Here is a 19,295-nt window from a genome sequence, read left to right as displayed (position 1 = left end):
TGGCCAATTCCATTTTACTTCAGCATATTAATGCCTAAGATATTTTCTAGTATTCAAGTTTAGTTTTGACAACTTCTAATTTCCTTTGATTTGTATCACATAGTGAAATGAAATTGAATACTTATAAAGAATTCTTTAAAAATAGCCTGATACATTTATGCTTTAGTTTATGATTTAATAAAGACTGTAATTTAATGATATTTTTTGTAAACTGGCAAGGAAAGCAATAAAAATAAGAAAATTGGAGCTAATACAGAGAAAAATATGATGAGTATAAACATGACAAATTCTGGTAAAAATTGATTTCAAATATAAGTATCTAGTTCAATTGAGTTTTATGAGTAATGATTACAACTAGCTATACACTCACGTATATGTTAGTGTGCATGTGTATTTATATAGAAGTTTTTATTTATCTGATTTCCCACAACTTATTTTTTTAAATATTTAATTTCCTTTAATGATCCATATTCTCCCACATGGGCAGGTGGATGCTACTAGGTTACAAGCAGTTCATTTGAAGAATTTACCCTAGTTGAAGGCTTTTCTCAGGTGGTGAATCACCCCATTTCAGGGAAAGGACTCTCAAAACAGTGCCTGGATCTCCTTATTGCAAGGATCCAGCTTCCACCATGTGTGTGACATATAGTCCACATGTCAATCTGAACCCAGTAGACAAGCTCTTGGCCTGTGAAGATCCTGACTCCAGAAATGAGCTGCTATTGTTGCTTCCAAAGACGATGCCACTGACAAAAGCATTCTTCCTCAGTTTACCCAATCACTAAAACATTCCAGCAATGAGGGGAGCTCTTCAGGGAAGCAGTAGTTGGCATACCACAAGGACTAGACATTTTTACCGAAATGCTTCTAAAAATGTGGTAGGGACACTGAGAGTGTGTCCCCACTTGAGTACATGTGCTTAAATCCATCCATCACAAATGGACTTTTGGCAGGTGAGCACAGGTGTCCTCAGTCCTTGGGTTAGCAGCCAGCACCTGCTGATTTTGTTCCATGCCTCCTTGGGTCCAGGAAAATCCACTGCCTTTCTTCCACTAAGCCTGAGACATCTGTTTCTTCTCCTGTGACCCTTTCTCTATCCATGGGATAGACTTTATGGCTGGCTCTCTGCCAACTTTTTATCATGGATCTTCTCACAGCGTTTCACCTACTCCAAGACATCTGGGCACTGGGGCTGGTAAATACACACTCAGCAGTTAGGGCTCCCAGAAAGAAGGCTCTAGGACCTGTTTGTAGAGCCACAATAGGGAACAGACAACTGTGACTTCACCTAGGGTCACATGTTCACCTACTAGGAAAGTTCCTGTTTTCAAGTGAGGATCCAGGAGGCCCAGAAGTCGCGCACTTCCTTCTTGGTGTTCTGTGTAGCCTGTTTGTTTTGGTGCATGATGTCACAGTGGGGACTGGCCAAGTACCAGCTAAAGGGATGATGTCACTGTCCACTGCACCCACTGGGCAACTGCTTCTGGGGCACTACCTAGCAGCTGATTATTGAACATGTTATAAGAAAAGGCATTCCTCTCAAACACACAGAGTTTATCATCACCCTCAAACACTGGAACCTTGCTTGCATTAAATTTGCATATAATTTCTGGGGTTTGGTTGATTTGATCAAAGTTGGCTTGGGGTGTTGCAGAGAGCACATAGACATTATCCTCACTGAGCAGCAATGAGGACCTTAAAAACTGCAGGTTTTGGTGATATGTACCGAATCCCAAATGTCATGGTAATTCCACAGAGATAATCATGGCTTGTTTTCATAGACTTAGCACACAATAAAGAAGACTTAAAAATGTAGCTCTTATACAGTTTTTGTCCTTATGGGACTGAGTTATTTTACTTAGCATAATGCTCTCCAGTCCCTCCCAAGTTAGGTAGTGATTTACAAAATCATTGGCTCCTGCATGCTGTGTCATATTCCATCGTGTTGAATGTACCATAATTCCTCAATCTGTTCAATTGTGGTTGGCCATTTGGGTTATTCCCATGTTCTTGGGATGGCAGAAATAGATAACTAGCAAAACATGCAGGAGGATCAAAGTGGGTGAAAGTGGGAGCACAGGAGTGAGGATGGAGGGGAGGCATAATCATAGAATCACACAATTTGAGGGGTGAAGGGAGGAGCAGGTTAAAAAAATGGGAAATATCTGGTGTGAAAAAACAATGTATGTAAACTTTGTGAGTAAATCAGTATAAAATAAAAACTTTGTATTTAAAAAATGTAGCTCAAATCATAAGCAATGCTAAAAGAAGTGGACAAACCAAATATAAATTTCTATGGAATTGGAAATGTGTCAAAATGGCATAAGATGTTAGATTTTATATTCATAAAATGAGAAGTATTTTATACAGACAATTGTAGAGATATTTTATCTCATTACTTATATTTACTTAATGCTCTATGAATCTCAGATGAATTTGTTCTGTGATCACTTCATACAACTCAATAAAGCAGTTGATGTTCTGTTTGAGTGCTAATGTAAGTACTATTTTCAGAGCCATTTCACATGTGATACACAATAAAAGCTTCTGAATAAATAGGAGATATCCTATTTTCTAGAACATATGCTTTCTTTTTTGATTTTCCATTTGTTCAATGACTCTGAATAGATGTTTCCATCTTAATAATGAAAATATAATGCCCATATCAATTATATGCTTAAAGAAATTTATTTCCTTGCTGGTTATGCTATTATTTTCAGCAGCAGTGGAGCAGAGGTTGCACAACAGAACATTTCTATGTATGATTTATGACCATTGGAGTTTGAGGAGCTGCAAATAAGCACTCTACACTTAGAAACAGAAAAAATTCATCAACTTCACTACAAATGTTATTTCTTAATCTCTTGATGTCTTTAATGTGTAAATGAGTAAAACTGAGAATATCTGTACATAAAGTATAGGACACATATGCCTCAAATTAAAAAGCTCACACTCATTGCTGTCAAGTCAGTACCAACTCATAGCTGACCATCCACCAGTTTCCAAGTCTATAAATGATGTGGAGGGAGATTGCATATCTTTCTCATGGAGCTCTTGATGGTTCTGAAATATCAGCAAGGTAGGGTGTTTGGGTTAGCAGTACAACTACCAACAGAGTAGACCACCAGACCTAATGTACCTAAAGGATAATTTGATATAGTATTGTTCAACTATTGTTGTACAGAGGTAACTCATGGTTGTTATGATGCTGAATACTGTGGCACTAATGTACCAAATGTGATAATGTTTACCCGTGGTGGACAGTGTTTGGTGGAGCTCCCAGATTAAACAAAGTTGGAAGCAGGAGTGGCATCCACTTCCGAAATAGCTTGTCTCCAAAAACTGTATGAACTTGGAGAAATGATGAAAGTTATACAATTGTTCAGGTCTTTCCTTCATAGGGTCGTTATGAGTCATCTATGACTTGATGGCACTTAACAACAATCTTTATGAGTCAAGTGAATAGAAAATTAAGTTACCAAGACAAAAGTGGGTGATTTTAATATGTGACCCTTAGGCCTTGTTTTAATGGTTTTTGGTCAAACATTCTTCTAAGTGGCATAGCGCTGGTCTGTCCATTTGCTTTACAGAGGTATCTCATGGTTGCTGTGATGCTAAACCCTGTGACACTGATGTCTCAAATGCAATAATGGTTATCCATGGTGGACAGTGTTTAGTGGAGATCCCCGATTAAACAAACTTGGAAGCAAGAGTAGCATCCACTTCCGAAATGGCTTGCCTCTGGAAACCCTATGAACTTGGAGAAACTATGAAAGTTATACAATTGTTCAGGTCTTTCATTCATAGCGACAAATGTCGCTATGAGTTGTCTACAACTTGACGGCACTTAACAACATTGACCAACTGAATTTCTCATGTTATAAATGATCTATAGCTTCAATGAACGCAGCCTCTGAAAGGCTGCAGGATTGCTGGGCAAGTTGAAAGAAGCCAGGAGACAAAGAAAGCTTAAGATAATTTGGGTTCTTTAAAATCATTGTCTACTGCATTGAAACAGATGAGGGAAAGAACTGTTTAAAAAGAATATATGATTAGGTATTATTTTCATGACAGAATTCCAGAAAAAGAAATGCATAGTAAAGTGGACTGTGGATTTGGGGAGGGCTGGGGATTGTATAACAATGAAAGATTTTTTTTTCCCTTTTCAAACTGAAGTGTACTGGGGGGAGGGGTGGGCAGGGAGGAAAATGTGCAGCAATGAATGAATGAATGAATGAGAAAAAATTAAATGAGAAGTAAATGCTGAAAAAAATTAAATTCAAAAAGAAAAAAAATCATTGTCATTGTTTGTGCTGTTAAGTCAACTACGAATCAGAGTGACACTATGAACAATGACTCTGAACCTTGCCTTATCCTGAGCCAATCTACCCTCTCTAACACTCCTGATCCCATTGGCATAGTTACTGTGTCAATCTATCTCTCCAGAGTCTTCCTCTCCTGGGCTGACCTTCCACCCTTTTCCAAGGACTGGTCCCTCCTGGCAACATGCCCATAGTATGTGAGACAAAGTTTTAAAAACCTTTTCTCCAAAGAACAATCTGGTTTCACTCTCTCCATAACAGACCTGTTTGCTCTCTTGGAAGTCCACAGTATGTTCATTACTTTTTTCAAATACCACACCTCAAGATGTCAATTCTTCCGTCATTCTTAACCATTGTCTGGCTCTCAGATTAACAGCAAGGAATTGAGAAGGTCATGGCCTGGATCAGTTGCATCTTAGTCTTTAGCCTTACATCTATGCTCAAAAGCACATAGAAAAATGCCAGAAGTTTAAGCTGGTTTTAGAAGAAGCCATGACACCACAGATACCACTGCTGTCGTCAGATGGATCTTGGCCAAGGGCAAAGACCACCAGAATAATGTCTGTGCTTTATTGACCAAGCAAAGGTATTTGACTGTTTGGATCATAATAAATTATGGCTAACATAAAAAAGACTGTGAATTCCAGAACACTCAATTGTGCTCACTTGAAACCTTCACCTAGACCAAAAAGTTATTGTGCAAAGAGAGCAAGAGGACTTTGAATACTTAAAATTTAAAAAAGATGTGCCTTATGGTTATAACTTTTCTCCATGTCTAATAATTCTGTATGTGAAGGAACTGATTGGAGTAGCTTGACTTTAGGAAAAAAGAATGTGACCTCAGGATTGGAGCAAGACTTATAAATAACTTTTGGTATGCAACCAAAACAATATTGCTTGTTGAAAGTTAAGACGACTTCTGCACTGGCTGCAGAAGATCAAATACTGCAGCCTTCAATACAGATTGCATGTCAACATCAAGAAAACAAATATTCTTACCACTGTACCAAGAGGAACATAATGATAGATGGTGAAAAGATTGAAAATTAAGGCTAAATCTTAAAATAGATGTGATACCATTCTTCTTCAATTTGTCATTCTAGGCATATCAGGTCATATGATTATGATTCAAAATGGCTATATCAGTCCAACTCAGTTAACTAACACCGTGGATGTCAATATTTTTGGTTTCTATGTCAATTTTGACAACTTTCAATTTTCCTAGATTCATATTTTGTACATTCCACATTATTAATGGGTGTTTATAGGGGTTTCTCCTCATTTTGAGACTGACCCTATCAGCAAATGAAGATCCTTCAATGGGTGAAATCTTTACCTGAGTCATAAAGGTAGACTCTACTTGAGTAGACAGCTTTTCTTTAGTAGCATTCTAGTGCCTTCCAATCTGATTAGCTTATCTTCTGGCAGTGTAGTGAACAATGTTTCTGCTCTGTTCATAGGATTTTTTTTGACATGTCACTGTTAGTTTGCTGGCAACTTAACAGTGACACCCTGATGGGAGTAAGCACGACGGAGATACACCACTCTGGAAAAGGATCAGAGTCAATCCAGCTTGATTTTATGGGGATAAGCACTGAACTTATACACACAGGAAATCAGGATAGGTGGGCTTACAGACGTGGGACATGTGGATTGGTAGGGGGAACCTCAGCCTCGTGTGGATCATTCCCAATTCAACAAACACAGCAGCTGTCGTCCCAGGTGGTGAGCTTTCTCAGGCTGGTGCAGCCAAATACAGGGAAGCTTTCTCCACCCCATTTTAAAGCCGTTGGGAGGCTTGCACTTCTGGAGCTCAGGTGACCCGTCCTGACCAGAGGCACTCCCTTCCTCCCCAACATTCCACAACATTGAGGGACTGTTATTTTAAAATGGACAGTGAGTTCAGCTTTTTAATCTGTCTTTGGTAGTACCGCTAAAAATTGCTGATCACGGTGACCCTGTTGGTATTTGGAATACTGATGGTATAACTTCTATTATCACAGCAACATTCAATCCATTGTAGTGTAGCAATATGACTAGCAAAATGAGAAGAGTGATAGACCTTGGCCCAAAGCAGAGAACACCAAAAAATACTTACTTCTATTTTACTAACTATGCAAAGGCATTCAACTATGTGGATGATAATAAATTTTGGAGAGTGTTGAAAAGAGAGAATTCAAGAACACTTAATTGTGCTCTTATGAAGCCTTTACCAAGAGCAAGAACTCATTCAAATGCAATGGGATATTGTATAGTTTAAAATCGTAAAATACATGAATCAGGATTGTAAAGTTTCTCCATATGTAGTCAATCTGTACACTAAGCAAAACTATTCTGGGAGATGGTCAATATAAAGAATAATGTGACACCAAGTGTTGAGTAAAATCCATAAAGAAACTGTCATTTGTGGTTTATATGACTTTGTTTACAGAAATTAAATATTTACTGTAAACGAAGTTATATAAACAACAAAGATGACATATAAGACAACTATATGGATTATAATATGGATTACATCTCAAAATCAAGAAAACAAAAATCATCATCACTGTATCAAGAGGCAAAATTATGACAGATGGAGGAACAAATTGAAGTTGCTGATGATTTCATTTTACTTTGGTCCACAAACAACAACCATGGTATTCAAGAAATCCAAAGATGCCTATGCCTCTGGGTCGGCAGCGCAATTCCTCATCACTAAGTTACCAGGGATCACTTTTGTCTATGTTATAGACCTACCTAATCTGGTCATTTACAATAAATAGTCATTACAAATGCCTTTTTTGTGGTTGATTTCTTTCATGTACCATTGTTGTTGTTATGTGCCATCAAGTCGCTTGCGATTCATAGCGACCCTATGTACAAGAGCTCTATACGCTCTTCTATCCTGTGCCAACCTAGCCATCCCAAACACACTTATTCCCACCTCTCTAGTCACAGAATCAATCCATCTCATCAAAAGTCTTCCTCTCCTTCGCCGCCCCTCCACTCTGCCAAACATGATGTCCCTCTCTAAGGATTAGTCCCTCCTTGCAACATGCCCAAAATATGTCAGACAAAGCTTCAGAATCCTTGACTCCAGGGAACAGTCTGGCTTCAGCCTCTCCAGGACAAACCTGTTTCTTCTCCTAACACTCCATGGTATGTATATTCAACACTCGTCTCCAGCACTACAGCTCAAAGGCATCAATTATCTTTCTATCAACCCTAGTCACTGTCCAACTCTCTGATGCATAGCACGTAATTGCGAAGACTATAGTCCAGATCAGGCGCACCTTAGTCTCCAGTCTGACATCATTGCTCTTCAGTGCTCTTGGAAGGTCCCTCACAGCTGACTTTCCCAATGCAATTCGTCTCTTGATTTCCTGGCTGCTGTTACCAAGAGTGTTGACTGTGGAGCCAAGTAAACTAAAACTGTTAACTATCTCAATCTCTTCACCATCCATACTGATGCTGCCAATTGGCCCAGTGGTGAGAGTCTTTGTTTTCTTGATGTTGACCTTCAGTCCATATAGGAGGCTGTAGTCCTTGATCTTCTGCAGCAAGCGCTTCAGGTCCTCCACAGTTTCAGCAAGCAGAGTTGTGTCATCTGCGTAACGCAGACTGTTGATGATTCTTCCACCAATCCTGATGCCACATTCCTCTTCGTATATCCCAGCATCTTGGATGATCTGTTCTGCATACAGATTGAAAAGGTATGGAGACAGAATATATCCCTGACGAACCCCCTTCCTGATTTTGAACCATGTAGTGTCTCATGTGCTATAGTATTTCAATGTTCATCCATGTTATAGTATGTGTTAGTACTTCATCCTCTTTTCTTGTCAAATATTCCATTGAATGTGCATATAGTACATATTGTTTTTCCATTAACAAGTTAATGAGTATGTGTGTTATTTCCACTTGTTGACTTTTGAGAAATAGCTCTCTAAACCAACATGTACATGGTTTTATGTGGGCATACGTTTTCATTTTTCTAGTAATGGAATTATGAGTGATCTAGATTTTGCCTTTTGGGAAACTGCCAGACTTTTTCAAAGTAGATACACTATTTTATCTTCCCATCAGAAATGAAAGAACTCCACCTTTTCTACATCGTTACTACCACTTGTGATTGTGTATTTGATTAGAGTTATTTGACTTTTTAAAAAAATCATATGGAATACAATTAAAACCGTTTTAATGGTCTTCTCCGTTGATTGTGTCATCTGCTTCAGTTTTGGACAGTGACTGATTTTTCTCATTATGAGTTTTATTTTCCTTTTGTCTATCAGTTTGTTAAGTTTTAACTGTTGTCAGATACTATAAACTGCACTTTTTGAGTTGTTGGATATTTTTATATACCTATAAATATTATTAAACTTTAGACTGCCATATAGTTAAATGATGTGTAAACAATTTTGAAGCATGTGTGGCTCTTTAAGATTTGGTAGGTCACACTGAAGCAGTGATCAGTCTTGTTGTTGTTATGTGCCGTCAAGTCGTTTCCGACTCATAGCGACCCTATGCACAACAGCCCTAAACCCTGCTCTATCCTACGCCAACCGCACTGCCTCTGACACACCCATCCCAATTACCCCAGTCACTGAGGCGATCCATCTCATAGAGGGTCTTCCCCTCCTGCACTGTCCCTCCACCCTCCCAAGCATGGTGTCCCTCTCCAAGGACCCATCCCTCCTGGCAACATGTCCAAAGTATGTCAGACGATTGTGATCAGTCTAGATAGAGCTAATAGTTTCTACTCCTTAGGAAAGCTCTAGTGGCCTGAGAGAGTTCTAGAGTGTAAGGAATTGCACTGCCAACCCAACAACAAGTGGTTCAATTCAGAACTGACTTCAAGCTGACACTCTAGCAGGTATTTAGAGGCTATAAATAGCACAGGTGGAGACCACCCATCTTTCTCCCATGGAGCAGCTGGTGGATTCAAACTGCATGTCTTTGGGTTGGCAGTCCAATTTCTTAACACTAAACTACCAGGGCTTCCTACAAACTACTGTTGTTATGTGCTGTCAGATCACTTGCAACTCATAGCAACCCGATGTACCAGAACCCTAAACCATGCTTTATCCTGTGCCAACCTTACTGTCCCTGACACACCTACCCCCTTGCCCCAGTCACTGAATCAATCCATCTCATCGAGGGTCTTCCTCTCCTGTGCTGTCCTTCTACCCTCCCAAACATGATGTCCCACTCCAAGAACTGGCCCTACCTGGTAATATGTCCAAAGTATGTCAGACGAAGTTGCAGAATCCTTGCCTCCAAGAAGCAGCCTGGTTTAACCTTCTCCAGGATGAACCTGTTTGTTCTCCTCGAAGTCCATGCTATGTTCAACACTCTTCTCTAGCACATCAATTATCTATCATTCCTAGTCATTGTCCAGCAAGCAACTGCGAAGACTATGGCCTGAATGAGATGCACCTTAGTCTCCAGACTGATATCGTTCCTCTTTGTTATTCTGGAGAGGTCCCTGACAGTCAACTTTCCCAAAGCAATTCGTCTCTTGATTTCCTGGTGGCTGGTACCAAGAGTGTTGATTGTGGAGCCACGCAAACTAAAGCTATTAACAATCTCAATCTCTTCTCCATCCATAATGATGCTGCCAATTGGCCCAGTGATGAGAATCTTTGTTTTCTAGATGTTGAGCATTAATCCATATTGAATGTCTTTGCTCTTCTGCAGCAAGCACTTCAGGTCTTCCTTAGTTTCATCAAGCAGGGTTGTGTCATATGCATAACATAGGTTGTTGATGAATCTTCCTCCAATCCTGATGTCACATTATTCATCATACAGGCCAGTCTCCCAGATCATCTGTTCTGCATATAATTAAAAAGGTATGAAGACAGAATACAACCCTGGTGTACATCCTTCCTGATTTTGAACCATGTAGTGTCTGCTTTGTTCTGACAACTGCCTCGTGGTTCAAGTATAGGTTTCGTATTAGCACAATCAAATGAAATTCCATTCATTCTTCTCTCATGAGAGTTAAAGTTTCTGAAGACTAGCTGGATGGTCAGTTAGGTGTGAATTCAGACCCAAAACTATTAGCTTGTCCCCACTCCGCCCTGCTTCAGACAATGGTGTTCTAAGGGTTTAGCTCATAGTGATTTGCACTGCTACTGTAGAGGTGCTTCTGCGGATTTGACTCTACCAGTGGCTTTTTGGGTGAAAGACAGGCAATCTCCCCACACGTGATTTACAGCCTCCAAAGATTGCTGGAGGGTCAGTTATAAAATGGTTCCTTTTGGTTGAGTTGAGCCTCAGACAAAGGCTGTCTATCTACTTTACTCAAAGTACTCAGGGATTAAGAAGCTGTCCATCGTTTTGGATGATGGAAATAGTCAATATGCCCTTTGCACAATGTACTAATGTGCCTTTAAACAATGAAGCTTCCTCTCACATACTCTGGGCTTGATGCTAGGAGAAGTTAATCTTTGCAGAGCGACATCATGCTTGGAAAGATGAGGGACAGCAATGGAGAGGAAGATCCTCAACCAGGTGGGTTGACAAAGTGACTGTAGTGTGCCAGAGACAGTGATGATGGCACAGGATTGGACTGGATTCGGATTCGGTTGTTATAAGGTCGCTGAGTTGTACTCAACTGGAAGGTACCTAACAAACAAACAAACAAACACACCACGATTCTTTTCCTAGCACTATGTTGTTGTTTCTTCCAACAATCACTAACCAATACTGGGCTTAATACCAGACAAAGTCCCCTGCAGATCTGCTTTCTTTGAGCATCTATTTCCTTTCTTTTCTGGCCTGGTGGTAAGCAGAGCTCTGCAATACCAAGAACAAAAGCTTCAATACACCAACTGCTCCACAGGGTAATGATGGGAAATCTCCTTAGGTGTGATTGCTGCTTCTGAAAACCCACTGAAGGAACTGTGTTGGTTCTGACTTGAAGGCACATCACAACTACAAGTCAATAGGGACTATCAGATCTTTTGATTTCCCTGGAAATTAAATCCATCCTGTCCATTCAGGCAGCCCCGTGAGCTTTGTTGGGACTCTCTTTCCCATCACTGTACCTCCATGGGTCTCTTAAAGGCATTCATTTCTTTGAAAAATCACTGTGCTCCCTCCTTTAATTTCTCCAGGTTCACTGCTTTCGTCACATTACGCCCACTGTCTTAGACGACTTCACTCTTTTTCTACCACAGTAACGTGTTTCTAATAAAGTGAATTCTATCAACTTCTTCTGTTGTCCAAATTTAACATCTTTCTCCCATCTTTTCTTTTACTTTTCCATAATTTTTGACTCATGTACTTATAACTTGTTAAATTTGTGTCTTCTAGGTTGCAACACCCCCATGATACATCTTCAAGGATATGAACATGTATGGCTAAGCACAATTAATAAGAGTGCATCTAAATTCCAAAATCAGTCTCCATCATAGTCTATGTGTTTCCTACTGCCAAAGGGGCCCTTTAGAGTAGTGAGAGAAGATCTTCACCCTGAAACCCACAGCGTCCCTTTTCAGCAGGAAGTAGCTAAGAGAATATGCCATCCCCTTTTCCTTATGAATCAGTGTTAAGTCTCTCTCAGGGAGGAGTGATATGGAATGGCAAAGGACACAGTGACAAAGGAGATTAATCAGAACTGGCTTTTGACAAGCACTGTGGCAACTGGACAATTAAAACAGACATTCGGAGGGCGGGGGAAGGAGACCAAACTGGGGAGGAGGGTAGAGAGAATGGTGCAGCAATGAAGGAATGAAAACCCAAAAACCCTGTAAATGTTAATTAAAACTAATAAAATTTAAAAAAATTTTTTTTTTTTTTAAAAAAAAAGAAGGCAGGATACTTAACTCAGTTCTAGCCCCGCCTTCTCCACCCCGCCTTCCAAAGCGCACGCATGCGCAGAACGCGCGCTGGCCTTGGTCCCGTCACAATTGCGCCTGCGCAGGAGAAGTGGGCCTGCCTGAAGCAACGTTAGCCAATTAGAATGCACGCTACAGGCTTTCCGGCCTTCCAACCGAAAGCCAATCATCTTCCACGACGCGGAGTGAGCGGAAATTCAAAACATCCGGCCGGTAAAATTGGCGGATAGGCTCGAGAAGAATGGAGGGTCCAGGCACAGTCACGGAAATGGAGACTGAAGCATTAAAGTGAGTGTCTGCTGCCAAGGGTAACCAGGAATGAACGGGGGCGAGGGCGGAGGGATCGTACACACTCCTGCCTACAGCCTCCCTCCTCCGCTGTGTGATTGTTGGGGATTCACACCGTGGGATAGGGACCCTGATCACTGTCCCCCAGTGTTAGGTTCCAGAGAGGATTCCTGCCTGTCCCCAGTAGAACGGCCTGGCCTAGAAACTGCTGGTCTCCTCATAAACACACACTTTCCAGGGGCGTGTTCTAGAAGGCGGCGCTTCAGTTTCTCTTGATCCTCCGAGTTTCTGAGTTCACAGGTCACCTATACTGAATTGAAGATATTGCACCCTAGAAGCACCCTGGATGGGCTATTTCATTTATGTCTCGTGTTCCTTGCTGCCCCTAACAGGCTGCCCCATCCCTGAACGTGGAGAGCGGGACAGACACCTCACTTTCTGCCCTGAGCCCTTGTCCAGTTATTGGAGGAAGCCTTCAGTGATTTTTCACAGCCTTTCTCTTATCTTCCTCTTCTCTGCGATATCTCCCTGATTGCCTTAAAAATCAAGATTCAAATAGTGCTTCCTCAGTAGTTACTGCCTGTTAAGGATCGCATTCCCCCTACTCTTTCATTTTACTCTGGTTGGTTTTCCTAAAGTGATTCCCACTCAGCCTCTTGAGTTCAGACTAGAACTGCCCCACAGAGGTTTTCTGATAATGTGTATAGAAGGGGATCACCAGGTCTTTCAGAACTCAAACCCATTGCATCATAGAGTTCCTTGCTCTTCATTTCATCCCCTTGTCCCTTTTGTCATCATAAACGCTGCCCTTGTTCCCACACCATAGCCTTTGAGATCTTTGTGTACATCTTAGTCAGGAGGGGACAAACACAATGTTGGCATATACTCTTACCTATTTGCATATATGGTCACCTTCAGAACAAGCACTGGAAATTATAATTGTCTGGATTTCTTGCACTTCTAGGACCTTGGCTGAAGTGAGTGCCTTTCTGGAACCTGTTGGCTTGCAGGAGGAGGCAGGGCTACCAGCACAGATCCTGGCTGAGTTTGTGATGGTATGTGCAAGATGGCAAGTCCAGGTTTGGCCTTGAGTCCTCCTGCGGAGACTCTGAGTAGCCTTTATGGTGAGCAGTCAGGACGAGAGCCTTGCTGGATTTAGTGAAAGGAGATGTTCCCTGTCTCTCTCCTCATCTAAAAGGACTCCCGGAAGAAGGACAAGCTGCTGTTTAGCCAGCTACAACTAGTGGGCTTTGTGCAGGACTTCCTAGTGCACGAGGACGCTTCCCAGGGTCTGGACCTGTTGGCTTCTGAAGACGTAAGCCGTAAGTAGGCCCAGAGTTGCGGTGGAATGTAACCTGAGTGGGGAAGAAAGAATTGTATCAGGTCAGCTGTTTGGCTGATTGTTGTTGTTGTTATGTGCCGTCGAGTTGTTTGTGACTCATAGCGACCCTATGTACAACAGCCCTAAGCCCTGCTCTATCCTGTGCCAATCTCATTGCCCCTGACACACCCATCCCCATTACCCCAGTCGCTGAATCAATCCACCTCATAGAGGGTCTTCCCCTCCTGCGCTGTCCCTCTACTCTACCCAGCATGATGTCCCTCTCCAAAGATTTGTCTCTCCTTACAACATGTCCAAAGTATGTTAAACGAAGCCCCAGAATCCTTGCCTCCAAGGAGTAGCCTGGTTTAACCCTCTCTAGGATGAATCTGTTTGTTTTCTTGGCAGTCCATGGTACATTCAATACTCTTCTCCAGCACCACAGCTCAAAGGCATCAATTCTCCTTCTATCCTCCCTAGTCATTGTCCAACTCTGATGCATAACAAGTGATTGCAAAAACCATGGCCTGTATCAGGCGCACCTTAGTCTCCAGAGAGACACCGTTGCTCTTGAGTACTTTAGAGAGGTCCCTAACAGCAGACTGTCCCATCGCAATACGTTTGGCTGATAGTTCCAATATTACAGGACGGTGGGTAGCCCAGCCTCACCCATTCCCTCATTTCTGTTGGCTCGTTTCAGGGCAAAAAGCTACTGAAGCCAAAGAGCACTGGAAAGAACTAAAGGCAACCTATCAGCAGCACGTGGAAGCCATCACAAGTGCCCTGCCACAGGCCCTGTCCCAAATAGAGGAGATCAAGAGAAAACAGACACAACTCCAGCAGGCCCTTGAACAGCTCCAGGCCAAGGTCTCTTCAGGGACCAGGAATAGGAGGAAGGGAGGGACAAAGAGAGGAGGAGGGAAGGGGTGAGCAGATTGAACTGTACCCATTTTAACCTTCCAAAATCCAACCAGAATACACTCTCCTTTTGCTCCTCCCTCTGCTGTCTTTACCCCCAGAAACAAATGGCCATGGAGAAACGCAGAGCTCAGCAGAAGCAGTGGCAGCTGCAGCAGGTAGGTTCATCTCCCCACGGGAGCAATGCACACCATCATGCCATGCTGTGCCTTCTCCCAGTTAAGCCTTCATCTGGTTTTCTTCTTTGAAGTGGTTTAGGGTAGTAACAACATGAGCTTGAATTCTAGATGTTGCCACTTAATACTGTATAGCCTTAGGCTGGCCACCTAAGTTTCTATGCATCTGTTCCTTTGCCCCTGAAATAGGAGCTATAATAACACCTATTTGTCATCTGGAGGACTAAGGAAATTATAAAAAGTGCTTAAAAGGGTAACTGAAATATAGCAAGCTAAATAAGTGTTATTAGCAGTGTTGTATCCCTTCCATTCAAAGGACTTCATTCTAGAAGAGCTCAAAGTGAACCTTTCTTTTTCTCTAGATCTCTGTTCCTTCCTAAAGTTAGCAAGATCCTTCTTTCCCTCTGGATCTTAGTCTTGAGATGAGTCTAGGATAAGCATTGTGCAGGTGCCTCTAAGGATTTGATTCCTGTTGAGCCTCATCTGTCCTCTTGGTCCTGGCAGGAGGAACATCTGCAGCAAGTGGCAGAAGTAAAGGATCGGCAGAGAAGAACGCAGCAGAAGGTTGAGAGACAGTGTGAGGAGCTCAGAAGCCTCAAGAATCAGGCAGAAGAAGAACAGGACAAGCTTCATAGGTGAGGCAAGGGATATAGGCTGTAAGCTGGAGTGGTCTCGCTGAGGTTGCATCCTCTCACACCTATACGTCTTCCTCGCAGGTACCAAGCCTTCCTCCAGCTGATACATACCCTGCAGAATAAAATCCCTGATGCAGAGGGGAAGTTGCAGCTACCTCAGGAACAGGCCCTCCACCTGGATCTTCCTGAAGATAAGCTCCAGTTACTGGCTGGGTTCCCAGAGAACAAAGGGGATCTATAGGAAGTGACAAGATTGTAAACCCCACTATGAATGGATGATTAGAGAAATGGTTAAGTAAGAAGCACATAGTAGCTGGCTCCTAGCCACTGCCCATCTCATGTCTTTCCAAGGCCAGTGACCCACAGCCTACAGCTTGTCACTCCTCCTTGAGAGCCAGCAGCATGAACATGTATCCCAGAGCGAGTCCAATCCCAGTTAAGACATTTGACTGCTGATAAGGAAGGAAGAAGAGCTTTTGGTCTGACTCTTTGTATCTGAACTCAGCTGCCCAAAAGGGAGAAGATGGGTGAGGAAGAAGCTTATGCTATTGTTGAAGTTTGCCCCTCATCTCCATCTATGATCCATCCTGGACTCTTCTGTCTTAACTTCCTTTCACCCCTTCTCATTACAGAATGAATTGTGAATTTGTCAGCACAACCTGACTTCAAGCATGACCCAGAGAGGGGACGTTCTCTATATCGTCTACATTAAAACCATTGATCTCTCTCAGTTGCATGTTTCTCTCTGTTCTGTTCATCATCATGATTAAGTGGGAAGAACTGTAGGCACTCAGACAAATAACATGAAAGGATCTGGACTGATAGGAAGAGAAGTGCAGCTGGAAAATGTCCCTGACCTGGGAGTTTAAAGTTTTTGCCCAGATTCAAGTTGTTCAACTATGCTGAGCTTAAGTCAGGAAGAGAGCGTAATTTATACAAACACAAAGAATACAGAGGCCTTGGCTAGTTTTTGTTTATGCCTTTGTCTTTCTGTTTGTGTGTCCATTGGGCTTTTTGAGTATATTTCTGTGTCAGTTTGTTGTTCTCGGTCCCCATTCCTCTGCGTGCTTCACAGTGTGGAGGAAGAAGGTTAGTATTGTGTGTGAGAGAATATCACTTAAGTGAGAACGTACCATCTATGAAAAAGATCTTTGGTAGCTCAGAGAGTGGGGAACCTCTAAAAGAGAAACAGGACCCTTGGGTGTGGGAAAGACTAAAGATTTTTCTGAGAAAGAGACACTGGGACTGGGCTGCTTGAGTTTTGGTACAAGTAACTTTTAAGACATTCGTTCCTGTTTGAGACTGCAATATCTTCTCTGAGCTGGGCATTGAGATCTTGCTCTTCAATCAATTGCTTTTCTTATCTGAAATGTCCTTAGTTTTCTCTAAATGTGATAACACTGATGATTTGTTTGGTTTTTTTAGAAGAGGGTTTTGGGGACCTACATAATGATAGAAGGGAAGGGATCAGTGAAGATTAGAAGTATTCCTCTAGGGAGTTTTCTGATGCCCAGCGAGTCTTCCCTTCCATGTGGTCCCTGCTACAGCCTCCAGCACCCTCTATCTCCATCTCTCTCTTCTCTCCCTACTGGAGTGAGTCTCCTTTAGCCTAGTTTCTTTCTTTAGTTTCATAGAGTATGAAATTTTTATAACCTAAAGGGAAAAGCAAGGACATAACCATTGTGGGAGGGTCTGCTAAAAAACACCACAACATTTATTAGGGTTGTGTAGAAGGTTTCAGAGCAAGACATGCATACATTGGGGTTTACTAGCTAATAAGGGCCATTTTATGATGGGGAAAGAGAGAGAACCCAGAATACAGGAGGAAATTGACAAGATTCTTGGATACTCCCAGTCAGGCTATGAGAGAAAGGACTGGGCAAATGTACACTAAGCTGTTCTGTTCAATTGGAAGGTCTACAGAATTTCTGTTGCATGTCAGAAGGCCCTGAAAGTGGTTCCTAATGGACTGAGTGAATCCACTTTCGGAAGCTGAAAAAGGAAGAGGGATTTGAGTGTCATTTTTTTAGGCCACTCATTGCCCACTGTAGCTAGAGTCTTTAGTAGATAGAAGCATCTTGATTGCCAAGTTCAGGAACTGGTATTTATTTTTAAGTAGAAATTGAATTTCCACTTCAAGGGGCAATCTCCAGTGCCAGTCGGATCCAATTTGATGGTACACAACAAGAAAAAAAAAGATTTAATACATTGCTACCACTCTTTAGCCAATTAGGACTAGAATCAAAAAGAAAAGCAAACACAGCAATATAATAAGATAGAACATTGCTTAATGTTAAGTGTACTCTTGTTCACTTCTCATCTAGGACTTTATGTCTATTTTCTGTATGTATATGCTTTATCTCTGGCAGGAAAATATAATGATTACCAATCTGGATTGTGTTAGCAAATATAATTCCTTTACTTCTATCTTCAGCTTTTAAAAATTTCTATAACAAAAAATTCACTTCTAATATTCTGCACTTTGGTAAAAAGAAAGCCTATCTTGTGCTACTATTTATTTCTTATAGTGATTAATGTGTACTTTCTGCAACACTGATGATGATCAATAAAGTTCCTGAATATCCCTAAAAATATATTTCTGCCACCGGAACATATCTCTGTGAATAAGATTTATATTTTATTGAAGTATTCTTTTCATGAATGTAATTTTTTAAAGAACAATAAAACCTACAAAAGTATGTGAATTATTAATCTTAGCATCTGAGAGGTTTTGAAAATAGAATAACTGGCTTCACATAATTTCATTTTCTCCCATTTAAGAGCATTTCTCATTATGCAACTTCTTATGTTAACACTTCAAATTTTTGAACCAAATTTGGAGTATGGATAAAGTATGAAACAAAATTGGTTTCATTCTTTTTTCAGTGGATTGATTTTATATTTTTTATGTTTTCCAGCATAGACTTGTCATTCCCACCAAATGTTTGAGTTGAGAGTATGCAAATATGTGTGTGTCCTGTTATGTTTCTTAGTGCAAGTAAAATGCTTAGATCTTGTATTGAAGTGAGACTACCAACACAAGGGTATGCAACATGAATGAAAGGAACTCTGGTGGGAAGAAGCTGTGGTGCTGTACCAAAGGTGGATCAAATCCAGCTGCTCCAGGGAAGAAGATGGGCAATCTCCCCTTTCTTGTAGTTTACTGTCTCTTCAACTATCAGTTGGTTCTAACTCAATGGCACACTACGGCATGAATGAGAGGATTGGCCAATTTTGCCAATACACTAGGCTTAAAATAGGCCATTCCAGAAGCAGAAGGCTGGACTTCATTGAAATTGGAGCACATTATTTGGATCTCATGTCTTTGCATTAAACCTTCTCAAACCAGGAATCGTACTATAGTGCCAGAGACAAGCTGTTGCAGAGGAGTGGTACTAGGGGAGACCCAGAATCAAGAGTGCAGCTTCTTGACTTCTGGAACAAGAGAACTGAATAACATTGGACAGACCCTGTTTACAAAGTGAAGTATCTGGCCATTTAGCACAGCAAGGCTTACCTTATAAAATAAGATAACAGAGCAGCTTCTAGACTTGGCTGATGGTGTAGAGTACCTGGAACACTTGTTTAGTAGAGTTAGAGACCTGATGGCAGAGAAGAGTGCCTATAAGCACTTACCAGTGACATTAATGTGGCAACATTGTCCATGAAGGCAGTGGCTGGGGGCCAGAGAGGGGCCTACCCGTCGGAACAACTAAGAAATGGACCGGAACTGAGAACTGTATTCTGAGTCCATCCTGTTCCTAAATTATAGCTTACTTCCCTACTAAACCTCATACTTGTTGAGTACTGTG

General features: G+C 41.5%; 1 protein-coding gene and 1 pseudogene across 1 annotated transcript; one reads left to right on the top strand and one right to left on the bottom strand.

Moving 5' to 3' along the window:
* Nucleotides 1–585: 585 nt before the first annotated feature.
* LOC102852014 lies at nt 586–1,405 on the bottom strand (annotated as a pseudogene).
* A 10,865-nt stretch (nt 1,406–12,270) lies between these two features.
* LOC102851608 (ZW10 interactor-like) lies at nt 12,271–15,724 on the top strand. The gene is made up of 7 exons (XM_006895592.1): nt 12,271–12,358; nt 13,352–13,488; nt 13,632–13,755; nt 14,455–14,621; nt 14,774–14,830; nt 15,353–15,483; nt 15,565–15,724. The coding sequence occupies exons 1-7, from the start codon at nt 12,271–12,273 to the stop codon at nt 15,722–15,724; spliced, it is 864 nt and encodes a 287-aa protein (XP_006895654.1).
* Nucleotides 15,725–19,295: the final 3,571 nt, after the last annotated feature.

Source organism: Elephantulus edwardii, unplaced genomic scaffold (assembly GCF_000299155.1).
Source record: "Elephantulus edwardii isolate Elephantulus edwardi_28Jun2011 unplaced genomic scaffold, EleEdw1.0 scaffold00170, whole genome shotgun sequence".
Taxonomy (NCBI): domain Eukaryota; kingdom Metazoa; phylum Chordata; class Mammalia; order Macroscelidea; family Macroscelididae; genus Elephantulus; species Elephantulus edwardii.
Note: the sequence above shows the minus strand (reverse complement) of the source record. Positions and strands in the feature narration are given on the sequence as shown.

What these genes read in the sequence shown, in the direction of transcription:
- LOC102851608 (XM_006895592.1), top strand. Translation starts at nt 12,271, where the DNA reads ATGCACGCTACAGGCTTTCCGGCCTTCCAACCGAAAGCCAATCATCTT. An exon ending in TTGAACAGCTCCAGGCCAAG is followed by an intron (nt 14,622 to 14,773) that starts GTCTCTTCAGGG and finishes CTTTACCCCCAG; the next exon opens with AAACAAATGGCCATGGAGAA. An exon ending in GAACAGGACAAGCTTCATAG is followed by an intron (nt 15,484 to 15,564) that starts GTGAGGCAAGGG and finishes TCTTCCTCGCAG; the next exon opens with GTACCAAGCCTTCCTCCAGC.